Source organism: Callorhinchus milii, unplaced genomic scaffold (genome assembly GCF_018977255.1).
Source record: "Callorhinchus milii isolate IMCB2004 unplaced genomic scaffold, IMCB_Cmil_1.0 Scaffold23, whole genome shotgun sequence".
Classification (NCBI taxonomy): domain Eukaryota; kingdom Metazoa; phylum Chordata; class Chondrichthyes; order Chimaeriformes; family Callorhinchidae; genus Callorhinchus; species Callorhinchus milii.
Genome location: NW_024704764.1, coordinates 880,786 through 902,928, shown reverse-complemented (window position 1 = coordinate 902,928; position 22,143 = coordinate 880,786). Strand labels below are relative to the sequence as shown.

The following is a 22,143-nucleotide window of genomic DNA, read 5'->3' as shown; positions in this document are numbered from 1 at the left end:
GGGAATAAATTCAGAAACCTATCTTTAGACCTTCATATAGCAGACGTGTGAAGCTTTTAGAAGGATGTCTGTTACTGAATTAAAGGAATTTCATTATGTGTGGTTTCTGACACTGTTTTGTCAGCTATTTGCCATGTTAGGTTTGGATTTCTTCAGGGACCACGAGTTGTCCAATGGCTATTAGTGATTGTGTACTTTGAAAGATTTTTTTCCGCCCATGCTCTCTGTAGTTCCATCCCGGAATACCTCTGACTCACTCACCTGGTTTGAGGTCCATCTTGAGACCTACTTCTTTGAGCGTGCTTTCAGTCATCTTGCGACTCACTACCCTTCTCAGCTCCCATCCTCAGCTCAGGTGCCGAGACAGTACTGTTAAGCACTTTGGGAGGTCATCCTGATGATGGTAAGGAATTGATGTTGGGAGTTCAGTGACTGAGAACATTTGATTGTTTTTAGCACCAAGGGATTTGGGGATGGCACATCTGGAACAATGAGGAATGTAAATAACAACAATAACTTGCATTCATTAGCACCCTTCACACAGAGTAACATCTCGGAGTGCTTAAATCAGATGATGTTTTTGATGTACATAAGACTAGGGAGGAGAAGAATCAGTCAGGGTACGAGATCTTCATCACTATTTTCTGTGGCTCTTGTGTGTGTGGATGTTTGCTGAGTGCAGGATCAAGTCTAGTTGTGATGATCTCTGAAGGTTCTTACCTGCCCAAAGGACCTTTCAGTTTGCTAAACGGCTCTTACTGGGAAAGGTACTCCTTTACAAGTCTCTCTGAACATTCCATCCAGTCCGAGAGAGCTAGAAATAATTTACAACTTGAACTGCATTGTATATACTCAGAAAATGTTTACAGACAGCATTGGGAAATGAGAAGCACAATTTACCAATTAATTAATTCAAAATGATGTTTAACCTGCAAAACCTTCTCACCTCTCTGGCTTTAATTTTGAAACCGATGTGCACCAAACTCTATCAGATGACAGACCCCTACACATTTGCTGTACTGAAGTACTGGACAGAAGCAGAGTGTTGATTCAAATGAGGAAACAGGAGCAGCTTCTGCACGAGATACGTGAGAACTTTACAGCTGCACCCAGAGCATTTTAGCTCCTGCTGAAAGACTTCTTATTTCCGGGGTAGTTATGAATAAAAGATAGGTGTAGGATCTATTAATAGTCTCACCTGCCACCTTCTCTCCTGGCTAATTTACCACAGATCATCCCTAGTGAAAGAGTATTCCTACTGGTTTGTTATTGGAAAGAATTGATTTGATTATTTTTGGTGCTTTGTGAAACACATCAGCTTTAAGCGTGAATACAGTTTTCTGTCTCTGGTTTAAGATTCCCTGTATAGTGGTTTCCCAATCTCAGCCATTTATAATGAGATACCAAATACATTGGTTGCAGGTCATTGGCAGGAACCTCAGAGCATCCTCTCCCTTTATCTTTTTGGTGCAGATGTCATTTTTGCCCAGGGAGAAACAAAATAAATATAATTTAGGTTATTGCTAAAGCTTAAACCAGCTGGCTTGGGAAGCATGATTCTCTTTGGGCAATGTTGCTCTGGAACCAACAAAAAAAGAGATAGAGAGCATGCACCTCCTCAAAGAGTGGGACGTGTCGATAGCATGTCATACACTCCTTTCTTACCATCCAGTTGTGAATCTCAGCAAATAGTCTGCTGGGTCGTGCTCCACCATTGTCAAGCGCTCTGGGACGCTGACCTGTGTGAGGGGCACTAAATAAATGCCAGTTGTTGTTTTACCCTGATGCCTCAGTGGGCAAATGCTCTGAGTGGGGTGCTACTGAGTCATACAGTTTCAGAGATTCCAGCTTTGAGCTGAGTTTGCTGACCGCTCCGAGGGCAGCAGTGGATATGGGTTTCACAATTAGCCTATCTCTCCTCAGGTTAGAAAGAGGTAAATCAGCCAGAACTGCTCAGGTGTGTGGATGTCAATTGAAGATAGAATCTGGACTGACTGTGATGATTTCTACAGTCAAGTAATCTGCCAAAGCTCACTGACCAGAATCATAGAAGAATTGTCACAGAGGGCAGCCAGCACTTTTGTAACTGTAATCCAGCACTCGTCAGCCTCCAGAAGAGAAGATTCAAATTAAACATATTTAAAAACAGTATAATGCGTTATATGCTAATTTTAAACCAAAGACCATGCTTCCTGGGATTGATGATAACTCCAAAACATTTACTGTGCTAAGAGCCTGCAACAATACATGAAATACTAGCCCTGTGGAACAAAAAATTCCAGTGTGGTGTCAGGCAGTTGAGCTAGTTTGCTTTAATAACTAGTTTCTTTTACAGAGCTGCATGTGACCTTCTGAATTCTAGGCGATTGACAGTCAGTATTTTGTGCTTCTGCCTGAAAGAAAAAATAAATGAGTTGAAAATATTTAAATTTGGGCATCGCAACCTCAAAGTGCAAGCAGGCTCTCTAATCATTGCTTGTGCTATTTTATAGTGAGAATTGTGCTCACGCAGGGAAACACTTTTGCCACACAAATATTAGCAATATTTGCATTTCGAGGTCGACCAAATGGAAGTTGGAGGATGGGTCTATGAACACAAAAGCCCTTTGTGCTTAATAACCCAAGACCATGTGAGATCGAGGAGATTGGTGGCTCACCTTGAGAAATTGTTGGACTACAACGGGGTATCCAAGATGATTAATTTTTTTAGATATATTTTTGTAAAGATTCCTCTAAAAATACTGCAACAATCTGACTGGCTTTTAGCACAGCTATGTTCACCAGACCAAGACTATTGTTTAGGAGACTAGGCTTAATGATCCAGCATCACAGTAAAAGCTTTGTGTGTTTCCTTAGGTGGTGAGTTAAATATTTCTCATAGTATGCAAGCAATACTGCAGCTCCCATTAATACACACAGCATAAGTACGTCAGCAGATCATTTGCGATTCTACACTTCAGATAAGAATGTTGGGCAAACTCAAATGCATTCATTCACAAGCATTTTAATAGCACTTGCCTGTTCCTTGGTTATTAGCATGCAGAGCGAGTTATTGGGCGTGACATTAAAGTTAAGAGTCAATTACATAATTTAACAACAATTTGAACTTGTATAGCACCTTTGAGAATTAGATAGATGCTTGAAGAATGAAGATATAAAAGAATTTGGGGAAATGGAATTAAAGTAGATCCCTCCGTTGGAGAGCCACCATGGCTTTAAGCATGGTGGGCTGAATGCTCCAGTTTATGAAGTTGACAAATCGGTTTGTTTTATTTCACCATTTGTCAAGCAAAAGTCAAAATATTTATGTAGCCAAATGAATATATCATGGAAGCTTTCTGAATGTCTGGCCGCAGATCCAGTATATCAAAAGTCGTTAGCAATGTATTAATGAGGTCTCCAATCAAAAGCCCAAGGTGGCGCTCAGTTGTCCGAGTTGTCCGATGTGTGCACTCTGCTTATATTAATTGGGATACTGAATGAGTTCAACTTTTCTCATTAAGCAGGAGTGAAAGTAAAGTTTAACACAGGGACCATAGCCTGTGTATTTCACAGGTGGCTGAACCCTTTGTTTGTTGCTGTGATAAAAACCTGCATATACTGGACGTTGTGTGGACAGAATGACATAGTCAGATAAATCACTTATCCTCTGTGATGTATGAGGCTTTTATCTGCATTAGGCAAAAGTGGTGGCAAGCTTTATCCTTGTTTAAAGATAACTTTCATCCAGAAAATTAAAGCACTGACAACATTACAGTAGTGTCAAGCGCATTGAAGGTCAGGAGAGAGTAATTATGATGTTGTCCTTTGAAGTGCAGGTTGTGTCTAACGTTAGGTCAAGAGTGGACCTTGCTGCCTGCAGGAGGCTTTGAAAATACCAGCTTCTCTTCTCATCTAATCTAAACACTTTTATTTTATACCCTCTCTTTTTAAAGCCTCTTTAATGACTTATTCTGAGCACAATATTGATTGGAAATATTGCGTTAAATCAATTTAAACTGACCAGGAATGAAATCCTGCAAGGCTTATTTAACTTATGAACTCGGTCAAGTTTTAACTTGTTCAATTAAGCTTTCAAAAGAGCAGTCTTCTTTTGCCATTCTTTTTGTAAAAAGTAATCAATAGCAGGAAATGAACTCCGAGTACAAGTTCAACTAACTGCAGGAAGCAAAGGACAGAGAATAGTGGAGCCAGAAAAAAAGGACAGTTAACCCTATCATCTCCACTGGGTTTAATTCCAGCGCTAAAATTCCTTTCAGTCCATGTTTGCTCTCTCTATTTAATCAACAAGGTTGAATGAGTGGTTACCATCATTGTTCATTGAGTACATTCAGTTTGTATCTGATTTCATGTAGTCTATGGTCACAGGTTTAATAACTGTTTGGTGCTAAGTTAGTTGTTTTATGGAAGATATTAGCAGGGAATTTAATTGACTATAGGGCCTTGGGTTAGAGAGGGGAAAATACATCTAGTGTTCCCTTCAGTGACACCTGCCAAAAGGGATGTATATGTGTGTCTGTATACATGTCAGGTGATGTTAGGTTTAGGCTTGGCTGTGCGGCTCCTTCCTCCAATAGTCAAATGTCCTTCCTGTTGACATTCACTATTGTGTCTACATCAACAAATTGGATTTATATAGCACTTTTCAAGTCAGAAGTGTATCTTGAGGCAGTGGATAATCAAGGATTTGGATTCGGGAGGGGTGTGTAAGATGCCCGGAAGTTGGTCAAAGAGGAAGATCTTGAGATGGACCTTGAGGAAGGCAAGGGAAGAGGGCAAGGCAAAGGCACTCCAGGACAGAGTTCCAGAGAATGGGTAGAAAGCCTGAAGACCTGACTGCCAACGGTGGGGTTGGGTAAGCCGGGGGACATGAAACAGAGCAGTGCCTGCCGACCAAATGGAGCGAGTAGGTTAGAATGATTTTATAAGGTCACAGAGATAGGGGGGAGCAAGACCAAGGAAAAATCAAGGGTCACGCATAAATGAAAGTACCTCGGACAAGGTACAGAAAGCACTGGAATCTAATTGAGAGGTTCAGGTGGTTCATATATGGAATGATGGATCCCTTGACTGAGTTGGGTAAACCCACAAACTGTTCTGTTGAAACTCAATCATATACAAATGCCAACTTTAGCCTTGAAATCATCCAAGGTTAATGTCCTGATTTTCCAATGGAGATGAAAAGTGTTGATGGACTGCACAGTGAAAGGACATTATGATAAGCTTGATACAGGATTTGGCATTGAGATGTGATTACCCTACATAGCGATAGCTAAGAGTGAATAGCTGCTTCTCGTGTTTCACAGGTGCAGGAATGGGCAGTAAGATGTACACAACCAAAAACATTTTACTATCAGCATATAACACACAGTACAAGTGAACAGAGAAACTATGAAAGAATGGATTGAATCACATGGCACAGCATCAGTTATAAATGATGGCCAATTTATACTGCACTTTTAATTGTGAAAAAATCAATATAAATGTTGTTTGTTTCGCGATGTGAAAGCGATTGATGCTGAAGCCTGGCTGCCAAGAGCACTTTGAGGAGTTTAGAGAAGTGGATTTGGCAGCGGGCTGATTCACACCGCTGTAGTATAAATACAGGGGATGCAAATCGATTTGTTCCATGCTCAAAGATGATCCTTTAACCATTCCTCCCTGATGAAACCTTAATAGGATTTGACTTTTAAAGAACTGGTTGGGAGATTGGCTCTTTAATAATAATAACCATCCTTGCATTAGATATAGCGCCGTATCACGTCATTGAAACGTCTCAAAGCGCTTCACAGGATATATTGGGCTATATCAAATGAAAGGATTATTATTATTATTATTTTGTAAATTGGATTGACTGTGTATTTTGTGGATGAAACATGGCAGCCAGTTGCGCACAGCAGTGTCCCACAAACATTCATGGATTGAGTGACCAAATTATTTTAAAATTTGTTTTGGAAGAATTATTACCCCCGGAAAAGAGATCCGCCATTCGACTAACAACCGGGTTCCTACTTACTGCTAGGTAAACAAAGGCATGTGGAGTAAGGAAACTTGCCTAACGTGTTGCCCTGCAGGGAATCGAACCCAGGTCCTCTCGCTTGGAAGGCGAGTGCTCTAACTACTAAGCTACAGGACTCCATGATATATAAATCCGTTCCCCTTTCTGTTTTGATTTGCGGTGCTTATTGAAATGATGTCCCTGTGAGCTCTGTCATCCTTTGCAAAAAAGGGTACCCAAGGAGGACTCTATGCGAAGAAGAGGTCCTGTCCCAGCTCTGAACCTCGCCCTCAGTGTAAGACAAAACCAAGAGCTTGATTTCAGGAGAATGATAGTTACAAACACATGCACTGACTCAATGTGGCACAACCACACTAAAGGCACCCCACACCCACCCTTTCTAACAAACATCGTATATAGACGAACAATAAAATGAGAAATTATCCTGAGTTTATTCAGAAAATACACCAAATAATTTTCAGATTTCTTAATCGTAAAATTATTCAGCATTGTAATTTTTTCCTGTGTGATCAGGGGAGAGGGGAAGCAGAGAGGAAGAAGGTGATTTCCACTTACAGCCTGCGTATTTTTAATAACAGACCTACATTTGATAGAAAGGTATCTGCTGAATGGTGCAGTGACTTAATGTACAAGAAACTTCTGGAACAACAAAATAGCAGCATTTGCTTGTTGCCATGGAAGCAAACATCTGTTCATTCAACCACGGTTAATTTTTTGTGTGTAACAGAAATGTACTCACATTCCAGCAGCAACAGCTCCACTTCATTCAAGAAGGCACAATATGGGTAGGTTTTCTGTGCACTGTTTGATGCCCAGTTGTGGGGATTGCAGTTGTAGAACTGTAGATATTCTTCGTCGAGCAACATGATCTGAAAGAGAATTGCGATGGTGGATTTGGACTATTGATTCTCAACGCTGCCGTATAAATACAGTGAATGTGATCTGAAATTGCTTCTGCTCAGAAATACTTGGGGCACCAATTGCCAGGCCAAGTATTTTTGAAGAAAGTTCTTCAATGTTATTAAAATGAAAAACGAATGACTGAGATCAGTGTTCTACTGATGCTTAGTTTCCACACACAGAATTCTGCTCAGCCCATCTAATGCCATTAGGGATGTCTAAATCAGGTTTCTCAGTTCCTAATCTTTTGATAGCTCTTCGCTTCCAACTGTATTGCCGGGGTATGAGTAAAAATGGTCAAAACATTTTTTAAAAAAGTAATCCATTTCACGAGCTTTTCACTTTGGTTGGATGACTCTAATGTGCTTCAAAGGATTTACTGTATTGTATAGTGACTGTATTTTGTAGGTGAACACTCCAGTGAATTTGTGCACAGCAGTGTCCCACAAACAGCCATGAAGTGAATGATCAATTTTATTTGTTGGATTGTTGGTGGATTCCAGGACAAACTCCCTTCACTTTTCGAAGAGTGCCATGGGATCTTTAACCTGAATAGGCTTAGTTTATCAGCTCATTCAAAGCCACCTCCAATAATGCAGCCCACCGCATTCGATATCAGTTTAGTCAGAGCTCAAAGTCCTGACGTGAGGCTTGAGCCCACAATCTTCTGATTCAGAGCATTGACATCTAATGCTTTTATTTTGATCCTTTAGAAAAGAAAATCCTTCAGTCTGGCACAAGATTACATTCAAAACCAGACCCCAATATCTGGTACCTGTTTTTTAGTTAAATGCATGAATTCCATACTGAAAAGAGCACCGGTTTGTGTGCTGTTCCCTCAATGCATTTTACTTGTATTTTTTTCTCGCCAAGAATGTTTTCTCCCCTTTTCAGGGTGTGACTGTGCTTTATGCAGTCCCTTAGTCAGGAGTGCAGATAAGTCATCTGCATAAATATTCTCTGCTAAAACAAGCCTGAGAGTCACAGGAGAGCCCTATGTATTACTGCTCTGCAGCATAGTTTGTTTGGAGCTTCAACAAGATGTGCCATCCTGCACTATTGCCCAACTCAGTAATTACAATAATTAATGAACTAAATCAATAAATAATACTTAAATAAGTATAGTATTGCATTTGTTACAGCACCTTAGCACACTAAAACTTTGCAAAGTGCTTCACACAATGGGTTCAATTAAAGGTATTTAGGCAAAAGCAGTAGGTAATCTGCACCAGCAATACTCCCCACACAACAATAAAATGAAAGACAACGTTTAATCTGATTTGTGATGAATATTTTGAGTGAGGTTAGTGTATTGGCAAGCAACGCTCACTGAAGATTACAACTTCTAATCAGAAGCACAGCATCTCTTGCCATGTGCTGCCTCAGTAGCATACTGGGCTTCCTGAATTGTGAGCTCAAATCCTGATGTTGGACTTAAACCACTATTTTCTGACTCAGAGGCCACAGTGCTGCTTGATTGATATGGATATTTTAAGTTCACCAACATTTAATGTGTTCTTTTGTGGGGAATGCAAACATGAGCTGCATCACTTGCCTCTGCTGGATTGGGCGACATTGTCTATTGCAGTCAACCACCTTTCTTTACTATATTTAATAAGAGTTGGCACATTTATCGCAATCTGCTATCAAGCTACAGCAGATGGTCTTTTATATCTGGCACGTTGTTTAGATTCAGTATTACACTGTTAGGCATTGTTCTGTGAATATTAAGCATATTTTCTCTAGTGAAATAAATTTAATTTCAGGAAAGTCTTAGTTTTAGTGAACACATTGTTTCATTAACCCCCACTCTGCTGAATCAAATCTGTGAAGTTGTGTTACTTTTATCTTGCGGTTCTGGAATGTGGTGTGAAGGAGGCACTGGCACATTTTGAGCCCCCACCCTTACACAACCTTCACACTTTCAGAGACTACTTATCCCATTGATGTAGAAGTAAACATGGGAGTCGATGCAAAATATTAAGTATAAAAGTACTTGTGCATTTATTAGATGAATGAAAGAGACTGTAGTCATAGGACATCTCGAAGCGCCTAATAGTGGATGAACACCTGAGCTGGAGGTGAATGCTGAGGGGGCTGGGAAGAGGAAAGATGACCAAAACATGGTTACACGGGTCTGTTTTGAGACCTTGAATGAGGGGAGGGAGCAAGTTGGAGGGAATTCCAGATTAGGTGCAGAATGTCGAAAAGACCACTGGTGATGGGCAGATAGGGTGTGAGACATGAAGCAATACAAGCTGAGCAAAGAGAGCAGCCAGGTGTGGTTGAAGGAAGCTGCGGAGGTTAGGTGGGCGAGACTGTGGAGGTATTTGAATGTAAGAACGAGGATCTTAAACTCCATTTGCTAAGGCATGGGGAACCATGGAAATGAGTGAGGGGGGGAGGGCGGTGTTAGACTCGCAGAGCCTGGTACAGGACATGGGCTGCAGAATCCTGTGTAGTCTACAGCTTGTGTAGGTAAGAACTGAAGAAGAGCAGAGCATTTGGCGTAGTCAAACTTGGACATGATGATAGCGTGCGTCAGCGTCACAATGGTACAAGGGGAAAAGGATATACATGTGTTCCTTGCATTTACGTTGTATGATGCTCTGATTGGGCAGCACCTGGAATACTGCCTAAAGCTGTGGTTATAGCAATGTAAGGGGGTCCCCAGGCCCTGGAGGCAGTGTGGAAGTTGGAAACAAGGATGATCAGTTAGAGAGGCTGAGCTATGAGCAATGATTAAATAAGTTGTTGCTCTTCAGTGAAAAGTGAGGTCTCAGAGGGGACCTTGTGAAAGTAAATAAGATGCTAAGTTGAATTAAAAGAGTAAACCCAGAACAATATGTCAAAGCAGCAAGATGAAAGAGCCCAGGTTCAGGTTTGTGTGAAGGGCAATTTAAGAGCGGACTCCAGGAATTATTTCTTTAAGCAAAGAGTAATTAACTGCTGGAATGGATTACCAGGAAAAACTTAAATGAGTCCAGTTCCTGGACTTTGGGCTCATTTAAGAAACATCTTGGTGCTCTAATGGGAAGATGTAAATTGGATATTCTGGAAAGATGAGATCAGGTTGGCCGAAGGGCCTCTTCATCTGAAGTGTCTTGTGATCTTGTGTGATCCTGGTGAAGGCGTGAAAAAGATGAGGAAATACATTTTAAAATAGCCAAAAAGATATACGTTCTATGTAAAGGGTGATAACTGGATACTGTATTAGGACAATATCAGACATTTGAAAATTCCATATTAAAAACTGCAATTGGCACATCAACACATCATGATGTAAGTGAGGAACAAATTGTAACTATAATTTTGGCTTGGCCTTTTTGTCCTGGTGTCTGCAGAGGCTACACAAAGGGCCTGTTGTTATATGGCCGATGTACGATGCATTAACACACATGCCTCTGCTGGAGAAAGGACTGAAGTAACGCTCCTCAGCAGTTCATCGTCGGGTCTTGTTATGATCTTTAGGTTAACAGATGGCTGCATCATGCATACTCTAACCCTTGCTAATGGAGTGAAACTGCTTTCAGTAATCTGTCTGTTTTTCACTCAGCAACAGACCCTCATTTTTTAAACTTTTTTAAAACTTTTTTAGAAATACAAAATAACAACAATGACAGGTTGCATTTGTACAGTGCATTTTACATAGAATAAAGTCTCAAAAGATTTTACAGATGCAATAAAAAACAGCAAGCAGGGGGAAGGAAGAATTATGGATGATGACAGTTAAAGATATGTTTTTAAGAGGATTTTAAATGTAGTTAGAGGCAGCAATGTAAATAGATTTGGGAGATTTTCAGAGAAGAAGAACTTACTGGCTGAAGGCTAGTGGGAGCAGTACAGTTTGGTGACAGTCGGAACAATGGATGTGCATAGAACATGATCTGCGGAAACCTGGATGAATTGAAACTTATGGAGAGAACTAATTAGCAATAAAATCAATACAATACAGCTTCCCCAGTGGCCTAATGGGCAAAAACACCACCATACAGTCCAGAATGTGTAAGTTTGAACCCTAGTCCATTCTTTGAGAATCTTTTTAAGATGCAATACTGCTAAGGAGTTTGAACTGAGTGTTGGTCAATCTAGAAACTTTCATGGGAAGACAAAAGGCTCCTCTTCCTGAAATGATGGCGTTAAATAGTCGAAGTGCCTTCTTCATCTGAAACTCTCCTGAGTTTGGTATTCCTTGGTTGTAGCACATCTCTTGTTACAATGCGCTCGCCAAACACTCGAGCACACTGTTGTGGGGGGCGGGGAGGAGTAATCTACTTTAATAATTGAATTAATCCTGAGCAGCAAAGCTGGAGTAAGTTCTTGATCTAATTGTACAGCTGTTTAAATTGAACATTAATCCTCATTTTCCTTCACGCTGAAGTTAGACAGTACTGGAAAAATCTTATTGGCATCCCATCCCATCTTGTTTAGTGCTTAAACCTCATTACCTTTAGCTCTTTTACTATTGAGATGCTTTAAGGCAGTTCCCCTTAATGTTAAGGTAGTTTTGAAGGCCTCTCTTCCATTTTCATTCTGGACTATTTCATTACTATTGAGGTTTTATATTCCAGTCATGAAATTTGTGTTTGTAGTTTTTCTGGAAATCACGATGCATGTGCTGCTTCTCGACGAATCAAACTTTATTTTTCCCTCCAGGCGACCCAGACTAGTGCTGGGATATGATTTTCTTGGCGCCGTCTGCCCTGCAGTATATCACCCAAGTGGTCATTCTTCATGTATTAGACGTGACTCTGAACATCAGTCGGCTAATAGACAGTGATGGTGGAAGTCCTTACTAATGTCCACACATATATTAACTTTCGGAATGGAGGGTGGGGTGGGTGGTCAATGGAAAGTGATCTGAAGCTAATTTATCAGCTCCCGAAACTGGGCACTGAGGTTAATTGTAGTGGGCTGCTCGGCAGCTCCTCAGCCATTGTTGTTGACTGGTCATGCCTGAAAGATTTACTTATTATTCTCTTTTGGATGATGTTATTTCCAGTATTTCTGTATTTGATACCTTAACAAATTAGAGGAAAACAACGTTTTACAGCTAAATAGCAAATTTCATGTCAGGAAGATGTCTCAAAAGCCTGGGAGCCTGAACAGAAGGGCAAATGAGGAGAGGAGATTGCCGAAATATGGATCTTAAGGTGGGTTTTGAAGGCGGAGTGGGAGACAGCAAGGCAGAAGTCTGAGGTGGAGGGTAGTGCCAGAGTGGCTGAAGGCTCAACGCAGACCAGTGATTGTTGAGCTGAGAGAGTGACCAAGGTCTCAGAGGTACAATGGGGGCGAGACAATTGAACGAGGATGAGAATCTTGAATTCCTTCTTTTGGGAACCAAGCGAGGATCGGGGTGACAGGCTCATGGAACCTGGTATGGGAGAAGATATGGGCAATTCTGGATGATCTGCTGCTTGTGTAGCAAGGAGCTGGGGAGTCCAGCCGTACCTGTGCAGTCGTTAGTTCTTAATGGGACTGTGTAGAGGGAATTGTACTCTGTGTTATATGTAATCTGGAGGTGCTGGGTGGCACAATGTAGAAAGAGCTTTGCTGTTTGTCTGACCTGAACTGTACCTGCTCTGGGGTTACTGGAGAAGACCGTATAGGGGAGCTTTACTCAGTATCTGATCCATGTTACATCTGCCTTGGGAGTGCATGATACACTACAGTTTGCATTTATATAGCATCTTTCACATCACAAAGAGGTCTAATACTGCTGACTGGGGGGGTGGGGAGGGGAAAGTTGAAGTCCATCTCGAGACAAAGAGGCATGTCTTGAGATGGACCTAATGCAGGATGCTGACATGAATGCAAAAGTAGGAAAATGTTTCAATCCCCAGCACTAATATCCTGCCGATGTTGAGCACAAAATTCACTAAAACAATTAACCTGTAGAGAATTTCTAGCTTACTACTTTGGGAAGATATGGTTCACTTATTATTTACACAATTATTAAAACACTGGAGTGTGAAATCTGCCTCAGCCAATTTTGGATAGTTTACTGCAGAACTGTGAACGGGAAACCAAACTAAATAAAAATTGAACAGAAAAAGTTTGAAACAATTTAATATCAATTTCTGAACCAATTTAGCTCAGGATTCTGAACAGATTTCCTACTGAGATGCTTGGACAGCTGCTTTATAAATGAGACGAGATTTAGGCATTTATCCTGATAAGCAATTCAATCCAATCATTGTAGGAAACACAGAATTGTTTGTTTGCTGGATGTAGCGGATGGGGACCAATTGAGAATTTCTCAGACGGCAGTAGAATTCCTGCCTCTTCCAATTTTAAAACTGTAGCAACATATTTAATTAAAAAAAGTGATCATACAGTACTTGTTCCATTGGTCCTCGACACACATATTTGTAACACTGCCCCACTGATAATCATGTTCACTGTGTTACGCACCTCTGGAACTAATACACTTGACAACTTATCTGTCATCACCTTGAGCATCTTCAAAGCTTTGGCCAAATCTGGTTCTTCGAACTTCTCTCCTACACTTTTAATAAATGGAAGAGTTTTGCATTATAGAGGTTCATTATTTGTGTGGACTAATATGCTATAGTACTGCAAATGAGACCTGCAAATGTCTAAGTAACTGACTGAGGTTAAAGCAAGTTTTTTGAACACAGGCACATTTATTTAAATATATTCTTTTCGACAAAATAAAATTCTACAAATGAAAATCTCACAAATGAGATGTATAGAAATTCAGTGGAGCAAACAACAACAACAACTTACATTTGTATAGATTTCACATCGAAAGGTTGTCCAAAGGCGCTGGACAGTCAGGGATTTCGACCCAAGCAGGGGCTTGGGATCAGGAGTGGTGGAGGGCACGGAGGGTTAGGGGTAGGAGGAGAGTGACCAAAGGCTGTGGTCCAAAAGGAGGGTCTTGAGATGTGCCTTGAAGGAGGCAAGGGAGGGAGAAAGGGTAAAGAATTGCAGGATGGAGTTCCAAAGGATGAACTCCGACCTCCGATGGTGGGGCGGGCTGGGCGGGGGACGTTGAGCAGGCCGGAGCCCGCTGAGTGTAAGGAGCGTTCAGGTCTGTACGGGGTTAGCAGGTCACAGAGGTAGGAAGGAGCAAGGCCGTAGAGAGCTTTGAAGGTGAGGACGAGGATGTCCTTGTACTGTTCAGTATATCTTACTTATGAGTTGATCTGTTTAGTAACCATCACTACTACAGTTTGTCATCGTGCATTACGTTGTTTGAATAGATATTCACAAAATAACTTTAAAATAAAACAATGAATAGTCATTAATGATCTCGGTGCATCAATTGGTACACGACAGAGACTTACAAAGCACCAAGATTGGTGACCAAATAACTATGCTATTTAATAATAATAATGCTATTTACAGGGCTTATGCACAGCAGCGTTGGATGCTTTGCTGGATCTCCTGTGCATCCACACTTTTTTCCCTCAGAATCTTCAAACTAAATGAAGTGTCTGGAGTTTTTAATCAAAATCAATTCATTATGCCCTGGCACTTTACAAAATCATAATAGTTCCATACTCAGTCGGATTTGTGGACTGTGAGTTTTGTAAATCTAGGTATTCCTTTGGGGAGGTAAATAACTTATCCGGGACTGTCCTGCAATATATCTTACTTATTAGTTCATCTGTTTATTGACCATCACTACTACAGTTTGTCATCAAACATTATATTGTTTAAATAGATTGTTGATATAATTGTATTTTAGAATGAATTATTAATGTGTTAATGATATCTTAGGTGGGAATTATTAGCTTGTGCATTGTTCTTATGCTTCTTTATATTTTATTTTATTTTTGACTGGTTATGTCTGCAGAGGTGAATGTTGAAGTATATTGAGGTTGATTTCCCAAATACATTGCCACTTTTCAGCAGTAAAATAAAGATTTACCTTACTTGACATCTTATTCCAGCAAAACAAACAGGGAAGAGTAGAATGGTTGGAACAGCTGGGGAGGGCAGCTCTGGTCCCAATCACACGGGCAGATCTACTCTAATACATCTAATGGCCAGTTACACAGAAACACTGAGGAGAAGTACATGCAAGTGGGGCGACTTGTTAGGCATTAATTATAATATTATTATTATGAGCTATTCTTTGGACACTGAGTTCCATGAAAAGGGACGTCCAATAAAAAGGCCCTTTAAATCATCTCTTTGTAACACTCTGAATTAAGAATAACACTAATCTTAATTCAAAAGATTTGATTAGTAGTAAATGGTTAATCTGATATCCCTAATTAAGAAAATAGTTTAAAGACTGCAAAAGAAAAATGTTCATTAGCTGGATCAGACTGTGTGTTATTTTTCTGGTGTGGTTCAAGAAATGGGTCATACAAGTAGTCATCAGCAACCTCTCGAGAGCCGCCTCACAGTAAAATCTACTGAGATTACATTTCAGGCCAGCCAGCATCTGCCTTCACAATGCAAATAGGTGATAACCTGGGCCAATAGAAAAGTGTGGCTGCACTATTGCCGCGGAATCCTCTGTAAATCCGCTGTAAAGCCTCAAAACCCTCCTCTTCGACCATGCAATCGGTCACCCCTCTTCCCCTCCCTTCTCCCTCCCTGACCCCAGCTCGGGTCTGAAATGCTGTACTCTGTCCAGCCTCTTGGGACGTCTTCCCGAACGTGAAAGGCGCTATACAAATGTAATTTTGTTGTTGTCATTGTTGTAAACACCACCATCCACTACAAACCCGCCCCAAATGAAGTGTTTTGGCCCGTGGGCCGCTCGTTGGCTACCTGACGTCACTGTGGGCCGAGCGGTTCCGGACTTGCATGTGCGGTGCAAGCAGTAAATGGACTTCACTCGGAGGCCTCGCTGTTGTGATTGTCTGTGTATTTCTGTAATTGTGAGTGTCTGTCTCCATGTGTTTGTGAGTGCCTCTGTGTATATTGGCCTTACTGAATTAAAATAAGGAGCGCTAAAAATTGGTTGCCTCCGGGTCATCAGGTTGCTACTGACGTCACTTACTATGTGTAGCACACTATGTGCAGGAAGCATGACTGGCATCATTTATTTGGGGAGGACAAGTTTGCAGGGCTATGGGGCGAGAACGGGGGGAGTGGGATTGAATTGGATAGCTCCTGATTTCCTGATGTGGCAAAGGAAGCTTCTCTTATCAGAAAGTGATGGTAGCAGCGCCAAGCTTGCAAGTGATGACAGCAGGAACTGCTGACCTGGAAGACTGTCATGTTTCAGTGCAGGAATCTGGTTCGTCAACACTGGAAGCTGAGTGTTTTGCACATCAGGAGAACATGGGTCTACAGTGCACTATAAGCAGACCTATAGTAAGTTGAGCCTATTAAGTAGTCAGGACCCTACCCCACGTAAAGGGCGTTATAAAAATCCAAGTTATTGTTATTTATCTGAGCGCCCTGTATCTTGACCCATCTTTGTGTTCTGCTTTAAAGTAGTACTTACAAGCAATGTACCATTGGCTTCCATATTGACAGTATTGTGTTGCCAACAGGATCAGGTGGAATTGTTTCATGGGAAAGATTACTGGCCTGCCCCAAATTTTCAATTCTCAGAACCACCCCTAATACTGAGAACAAATGAGAAATACCAAATGTCTGAACTAGGCTTTTCTTCACAGACTGGAGTTGGCTGGAAGACTGTCCCTATAGGACGAGCCGTTAGCCATGTGTTGTGGGAGGAAGAGAGGAAGAAAACCCAACAATTGTTTAGCTCCTAGGTTAGACTTACCGACCTGTCGAGAGCTTTGATGATAAGACTGGAAACAAAAAATGGTGAAACATTCCATTCCCAACATGGACATCCCTCACTTTTAATAAATACCCAAATCACGCCACACGCCCAAATGATGTTGTTGAAGAGAAGCATCTGTCTTTTCAAGAACAGCTTTGTATTTTGTTTCCATTTCTAACAGGACAGTGCGGAAATCTTAATAGGAAGAATAGGAAAAATGTGAAGAAAAGTCCACGTGCCCTAGCCTTGTATAGCTGAATAGAACAGAAGAGCAAAATGAACTAAATTCTTGCTCTCAACAAAGGCACAGATCTGTGACCAGGCTGGAAATAGGGATCTGTAGATGTCACTATTATTTTTCCTGAAATGCAGACATACTACATTAATCTTACTGCGGGTGTTTTTCTTTCTTTCTCTGAAGAATGACTCAGGGGGCTAATGGACCATGACTTTATATTCGTTGTGTTTTTCTTGTTTGATTGTTTACAACAGAGTTTTTAAAAAAAAATGAATAAAATGGAGAAAAAATAGGGACACGGACTGAACCACAGAGGCTCTTCATCACACACTGTCTGTGCATCAGGGATACGTGCAGAGCAGTACAGAGTAATGCTGTATTGGCTGTCAGAAGCTATATTGTGTAGACAGAGAGACTGACAGCACTGAGCCTGTGTGGATAGTGCCGGAGAGATTCTAAAAGGGAGAAGATGTCTCAGTCACACATGGCTGATCAAAGCGCAATGCCATCATCTCAATGCAGGGATGTGTGGATTAATCCTGCAGCCAATCACTGTCCTAATGAAGAAAACATCTAAAACATTCAGCAACATCGTTTTAAACTGCAGCCTGGAGAGAATTCGCTGCACTGATATTACCAGAACACTTAATTCCAAGTTTATAATCAATTTTATACATGCCCAAACTAGGGTGTACTCCCAAATGCCTGAGTACAGGCAATACTAAATAATAAGAACATAGGAATTTATGAAACAGAAAAAGACCATTGCCGTCCATTTGCCTTGTTCATCACAGACTGATGTACCCGATTTTGGAAGCAAACAGTTGAGTTGAAAAAGCGGTCCTTTGGAAAACATCAGCATAAATGGTGTCTTGTATCAAAAAAGGCGGGTAAAGATAACGTGTCGCTTTATGTACTGAGGTGCCACTTACTCTGGCATTTTCCATACCAATGCTTTTTCATTCTTTTAGCATGAAGCACTCCTAAACTGTCATGCTAACCCATGAGAACTCAGTTCCAAAACAATCTCCTCTGAGCCAGGTCGGCACTAGTCAGTGTACTAAAAATGAGTGCAGTTTTCTGGAGGAGACTCATTTTATATCCCATAGCACCTTTTCTGCTATGATGCTCCATTTACATTGCCATTTTCCTGCTTTTTCAACCTGAACTTTGTAAGTGGAATTGTTATATTTCCCAATGCTGACATTTCTCACCTTGATGAGAACAAAAATCTCCCCCCGGAAACGAAGAGTTGTAAAAAGTCAGATTATTAGTAAGTGCTAAAGTACTGTTTATTTTTGTTTAGCAAATCATACTGCCTCTCCCTAAAATTACGTCAATTTGGTCTTTTCTACAGTGCATTGCTGACACTGCGATGTGCATTTTGTCGGCAGAATCATTGATGTATAGCGAGGGAGTCCAAATTACCTGACAATATTCGTTAGTATCATTGCACTGCTGGGAGTTTAACAAAAGCGTGGCTTGCTCGAAAGGTTAGCAGGTATTATTTCTGGGTTACAGTCACCCACCTGAATTAATGTTAGGTGGGCAGCTGGGAATCAGAGAGTAAGAGATTGGAAAAAATAAAATGAAAAACTCGGTAATAATAACAGAAAAGTAACTGTATGCATGTGGGGTTAAATATAATGCTGCATTCGCATCATTAACCTGGATATAACAAAGGGCCCAATCAGATAAATTAAATGCTGGAGAGAGGGAAAAAAAGTGCTGTTAGTATCTGCAGGGTTTAGAGGACCCTTAATTGATCTTTTAATGGAGCAGATGAAGCTTTCAATTCTGTGGCTTATTTCATTGAATTAGCATCCTGCGCTCAATGATTTATGCAGTAGATCTTTATCAGAACTTGCAGCATCCTGGGGAACACATCCCTGGCACTGCTCATCTAGTCTGGATGCAATGAAATTAAACTGCTGAAGCAGTGCACGAAGGAAATGCAGTCCCCGGGTAATTCAATTTTACCATGCATATTGATGGGAGCCTTGTGGGGGCTTCCTCCGAGGCCCTTGGCAGGATATCGTGTTTTTAAGATCTAAACAAAATTTAAAATCAAAGAGATTTTTATTACATGTACCAGCGGGGCCAGGAGAAGAAGTGAAATATTGCCACTCCAACATCCAGACTCCACTGACAGACAGATCGGATGGTGCACTTTGAAAAGAGCTTTCATAAACATGATTTCTGCTGCTTCTTTCCCCCCTCTGCTCTTCGCCTGATGAATAAATAGAAGTTTAATGAGCCCACAACAAAACCGTTCTTGCATAGCAAAATTGCAGTTTAATCCTAATGTGAATTTCAGCATGTGCTATGCCAATGTGCAATGTACATGGCTGTGCATTCATTTACCTTGTTTGTGGTAGTCTATTTCAACACTAATACCAAGAATTTATCAATAAAATGAAACAGAATTTTTCCTCTCTCCCACCACAAACTTCTCTTTTACTCTTCTCCTGAAGCAATGACTCGTGTTGAGGGACTGTTCTACAGGCAGTCAGTCCTTGTTACCTCGTGCAAATGGCTATTTTTCATGTATGACCCTGGAGTAATGAGTGTCGGCAGCTATTCAGTTGTGGGGCATCACAGCCGAGTCCTTTCCTGTCTTCATTTGACATGTTTACACACATACACACGTAGGCACTGACACAATTTGCAGAAGCATTCCTATCCTTTGGATGAGACAATAAACCGAGGTTCTGTCTGCCTGCTCGTGGTCCAGTCCAGCTAACATCCAGGTGAACGTTAAAGATCCCACGTCAGTATTCAAAAAGAGAAGAGTTTCTCCTGGTGGGAGTTTCTTTTGGTCTTGGCCAATGAAACAAAGTGGTCATGCATTTCACAGGTGTTGGATATTTCTGTGCGCAAATTGGTGTCATATTCATGTACAAATTGTACAGTCACTACACTTCATAGTAAATCCTGTGAGACATGAAAAATTATATATCAAATGCAAGTCTCCTTTCCTAACTAGCAGGTATATCAGTGCAAAACAGAGATAAAATCTGAGATCTTGCTGGACTGCATTGCTCAGTTCCACACTGATCCACTGGAGAAGTCTCAAATAACTGTTTTGTAATAAAGTTATACCGTCACAATTTATAACGAGTTTAATGTTTGATATTGGGTTCAATTAAATTTTCTGTGGCATATGAGGTAAGAGTTATTTGCATAAAAAAATTCTGATATGATTTGGGGGAACCTAATTTAAGAAAGCTATGTTATCCTTGTGTGCAAACTTTATTGGAATGAAGTAGGAGTGACATATGATCTCTGAAGATGGTCAATGAATAATTCCTTTCAGTGCTGCCACAAATCATAATTGTGAACGCTAGTGAAAATTGTCTCATAGTCTCTGCTTGGTCTCTCATAGTCCAGCGTCTTAGGACTTCCTCCCGACGTGAAAGACGCTAACAAATGTAATTTTATTGTTGTTGTTGTTGTTTATTAGCAGATTTCCAGCTGTAATTTCTTACCATGATGCAGTATTGTGCAACTGGGAGTGACGTCTCCCTAACAAACCAGAATAGAGACCAGAAAGCTAATTTGAATACGAGACTGTGTTTAAGTAAATGTAATGCTACAATTAGTTGAGTCGTCCCTAGTAAAGGCACAGAATCAATCAGATTTCCTGCTCCTGATTGGAATCCAATGACCACTGTTGGAAAGTGTGTGTATTTGTGGATATTAGGTGAGAAACTGACGAGGTTTCAAATGTGATGCCCTCGACAGTTGAATAATATAAGACTTGAATATAAACTTATAAACCCTCCAAGTTCCCTACCCCGCCAACCATTTCTGCTCCACCCTCTGGACCTTCATCCTGGAATCCCTTTATCTTGCTCCTTCAAGGCCCGTCTCAAGACCTTCCTCTTTGTGCCTTCAGTCATTCTCCCACCCCCTTGATCTCCACCCCTCCTGACTCCAACCACAGCTGTTCAGTGCGTTGGGACATCCTCCTGATATGAAAGTTGCTACGTAATGCAATTTAGTTTGTAATATCTCACCAACACTAAACTATTAACTTGTGCAATGTAATGGAGAGTGGCCTTATCTGATATCCTGATATGCTCTTCCAGCAAGTGGGAGAGGGGAAGGGTGAGGAGGGCACAGGATATTAAATGAGAGCACATACTTGGGTGGTTTCACACACACATTGACTATTGACCCCACCGTATCACCACCACATACACACCTCAGTCAAAAGTGATACACTGTACGGTATATAGTTTGGGACATGACAGGTCAAGCGACTGCCAGGATGGTGGAAGGCGAACTAGATGGACCTTCATCTTCTTTCACCAGAAAATTCTTATGGTCTTATCATCTAACCTAGTATAACCCAGGAATCAAATAAAATACTCAAAAGTTAGAAGCTGAACACTGTACATGGTTTCTGAGATCAGACATTTTTGTTTCCTATAAAAAAATCTTTCTTATAAGAGATATTGGTTTGTAGACTGTTTCTAAACCAGGAAAGAACTATTGATTTCTTGACTCTTCTTTTTTGGATTAGTGCAATACGAAGACATTCCTCTCCTCCCAGTCCAGGAGCTGCCAAATATAATGAAGCAAGGATATCTGGAGAAGAAACGCAGAGGTACCAGTTACAAATGTTTATTAAAAAATCTTTGCATTTTATGAACTTCTTGGTTTACAGAAATATATTTCTCTGTTGAGCACCAATAAAGGGGTATTGAATAGCGCAGAGAACTTTTGTTTCCTTTTGGTTGAATTTGAATTTGCCCCCTCCTTAGCCTCCTTCAAGTCCTGCCTCAAGATCCTCCTCTTCAACCAGGCCATTGGCCACACCTTTCTTCTCTCCTCCCTCCCCCCCTCCCTCAGCTCGGGTCTGAAATGCTGTACTCTGTCCGGTGCCTTGGGACGTCCGCCCGATGTGAAAGGAGCTATTCAAATGTAATCTTGTTGTTGTTGAATCCAGCTCAGATTGATGAAATAAATTTCATCCCTGTGATGACTGTTTTGTGTCTAATTGGAAATGAATTAGGACAGTTCCCAAAATTCAACACCAGCTGCTGTTACGTAGCATAGCTGTCTCAAAGCGCTCCATAGAATATGCTATAACGTGAATTGACTGTAGGCAAAACATTATTTAACAATAATGTCTACGCTATTTACCGAGCTAGTGTGTGAGAGTAAAAGTGTAAAGAGGTACACAACAACTTACGTTGATATAGCACACTTCACGCTGGAAGGTATCTTGAAGGTATCTGGAAGGTGCTTATCAGT

At 40.9% G+C, this 22,143-nt stretch overlaps 1 protein-coding gene and 1 non-coding gene across 3 annotated transcripts in view; one reads left to right on the top strand and one right to left on the bottom strand.

Moving 5' to 3' along the window:
- skap1 (src kinase associated phosphoprotein 1) overlaps nucleotides 1-22,143 on the top strand; it is a 224,681-nt gene that overhangs the window by 114,637 nt on the left and 87,901 nt on the right. For both annotated transcript variants that reach the window (XM_007904379.2, XM_007904380.2), the window contains one exon: nucleotides 21,410-21,493. In XM_007904379.2, coding sequence (XP_007902570.1) covers nucleotides 21,410-21,493 — 84 coding nt within the window. The remainder of the gene's footprint in view (nucleotides 1-21,409; nucleotides 21,494-22,143) is intronic.
- On the bottom strand, nucleotides 6,064-6,136 carry trnag-ucc. Its single transcript has one exon. It is a non-coding gene; the product is annotated as a tRNA-Gly (tRNA).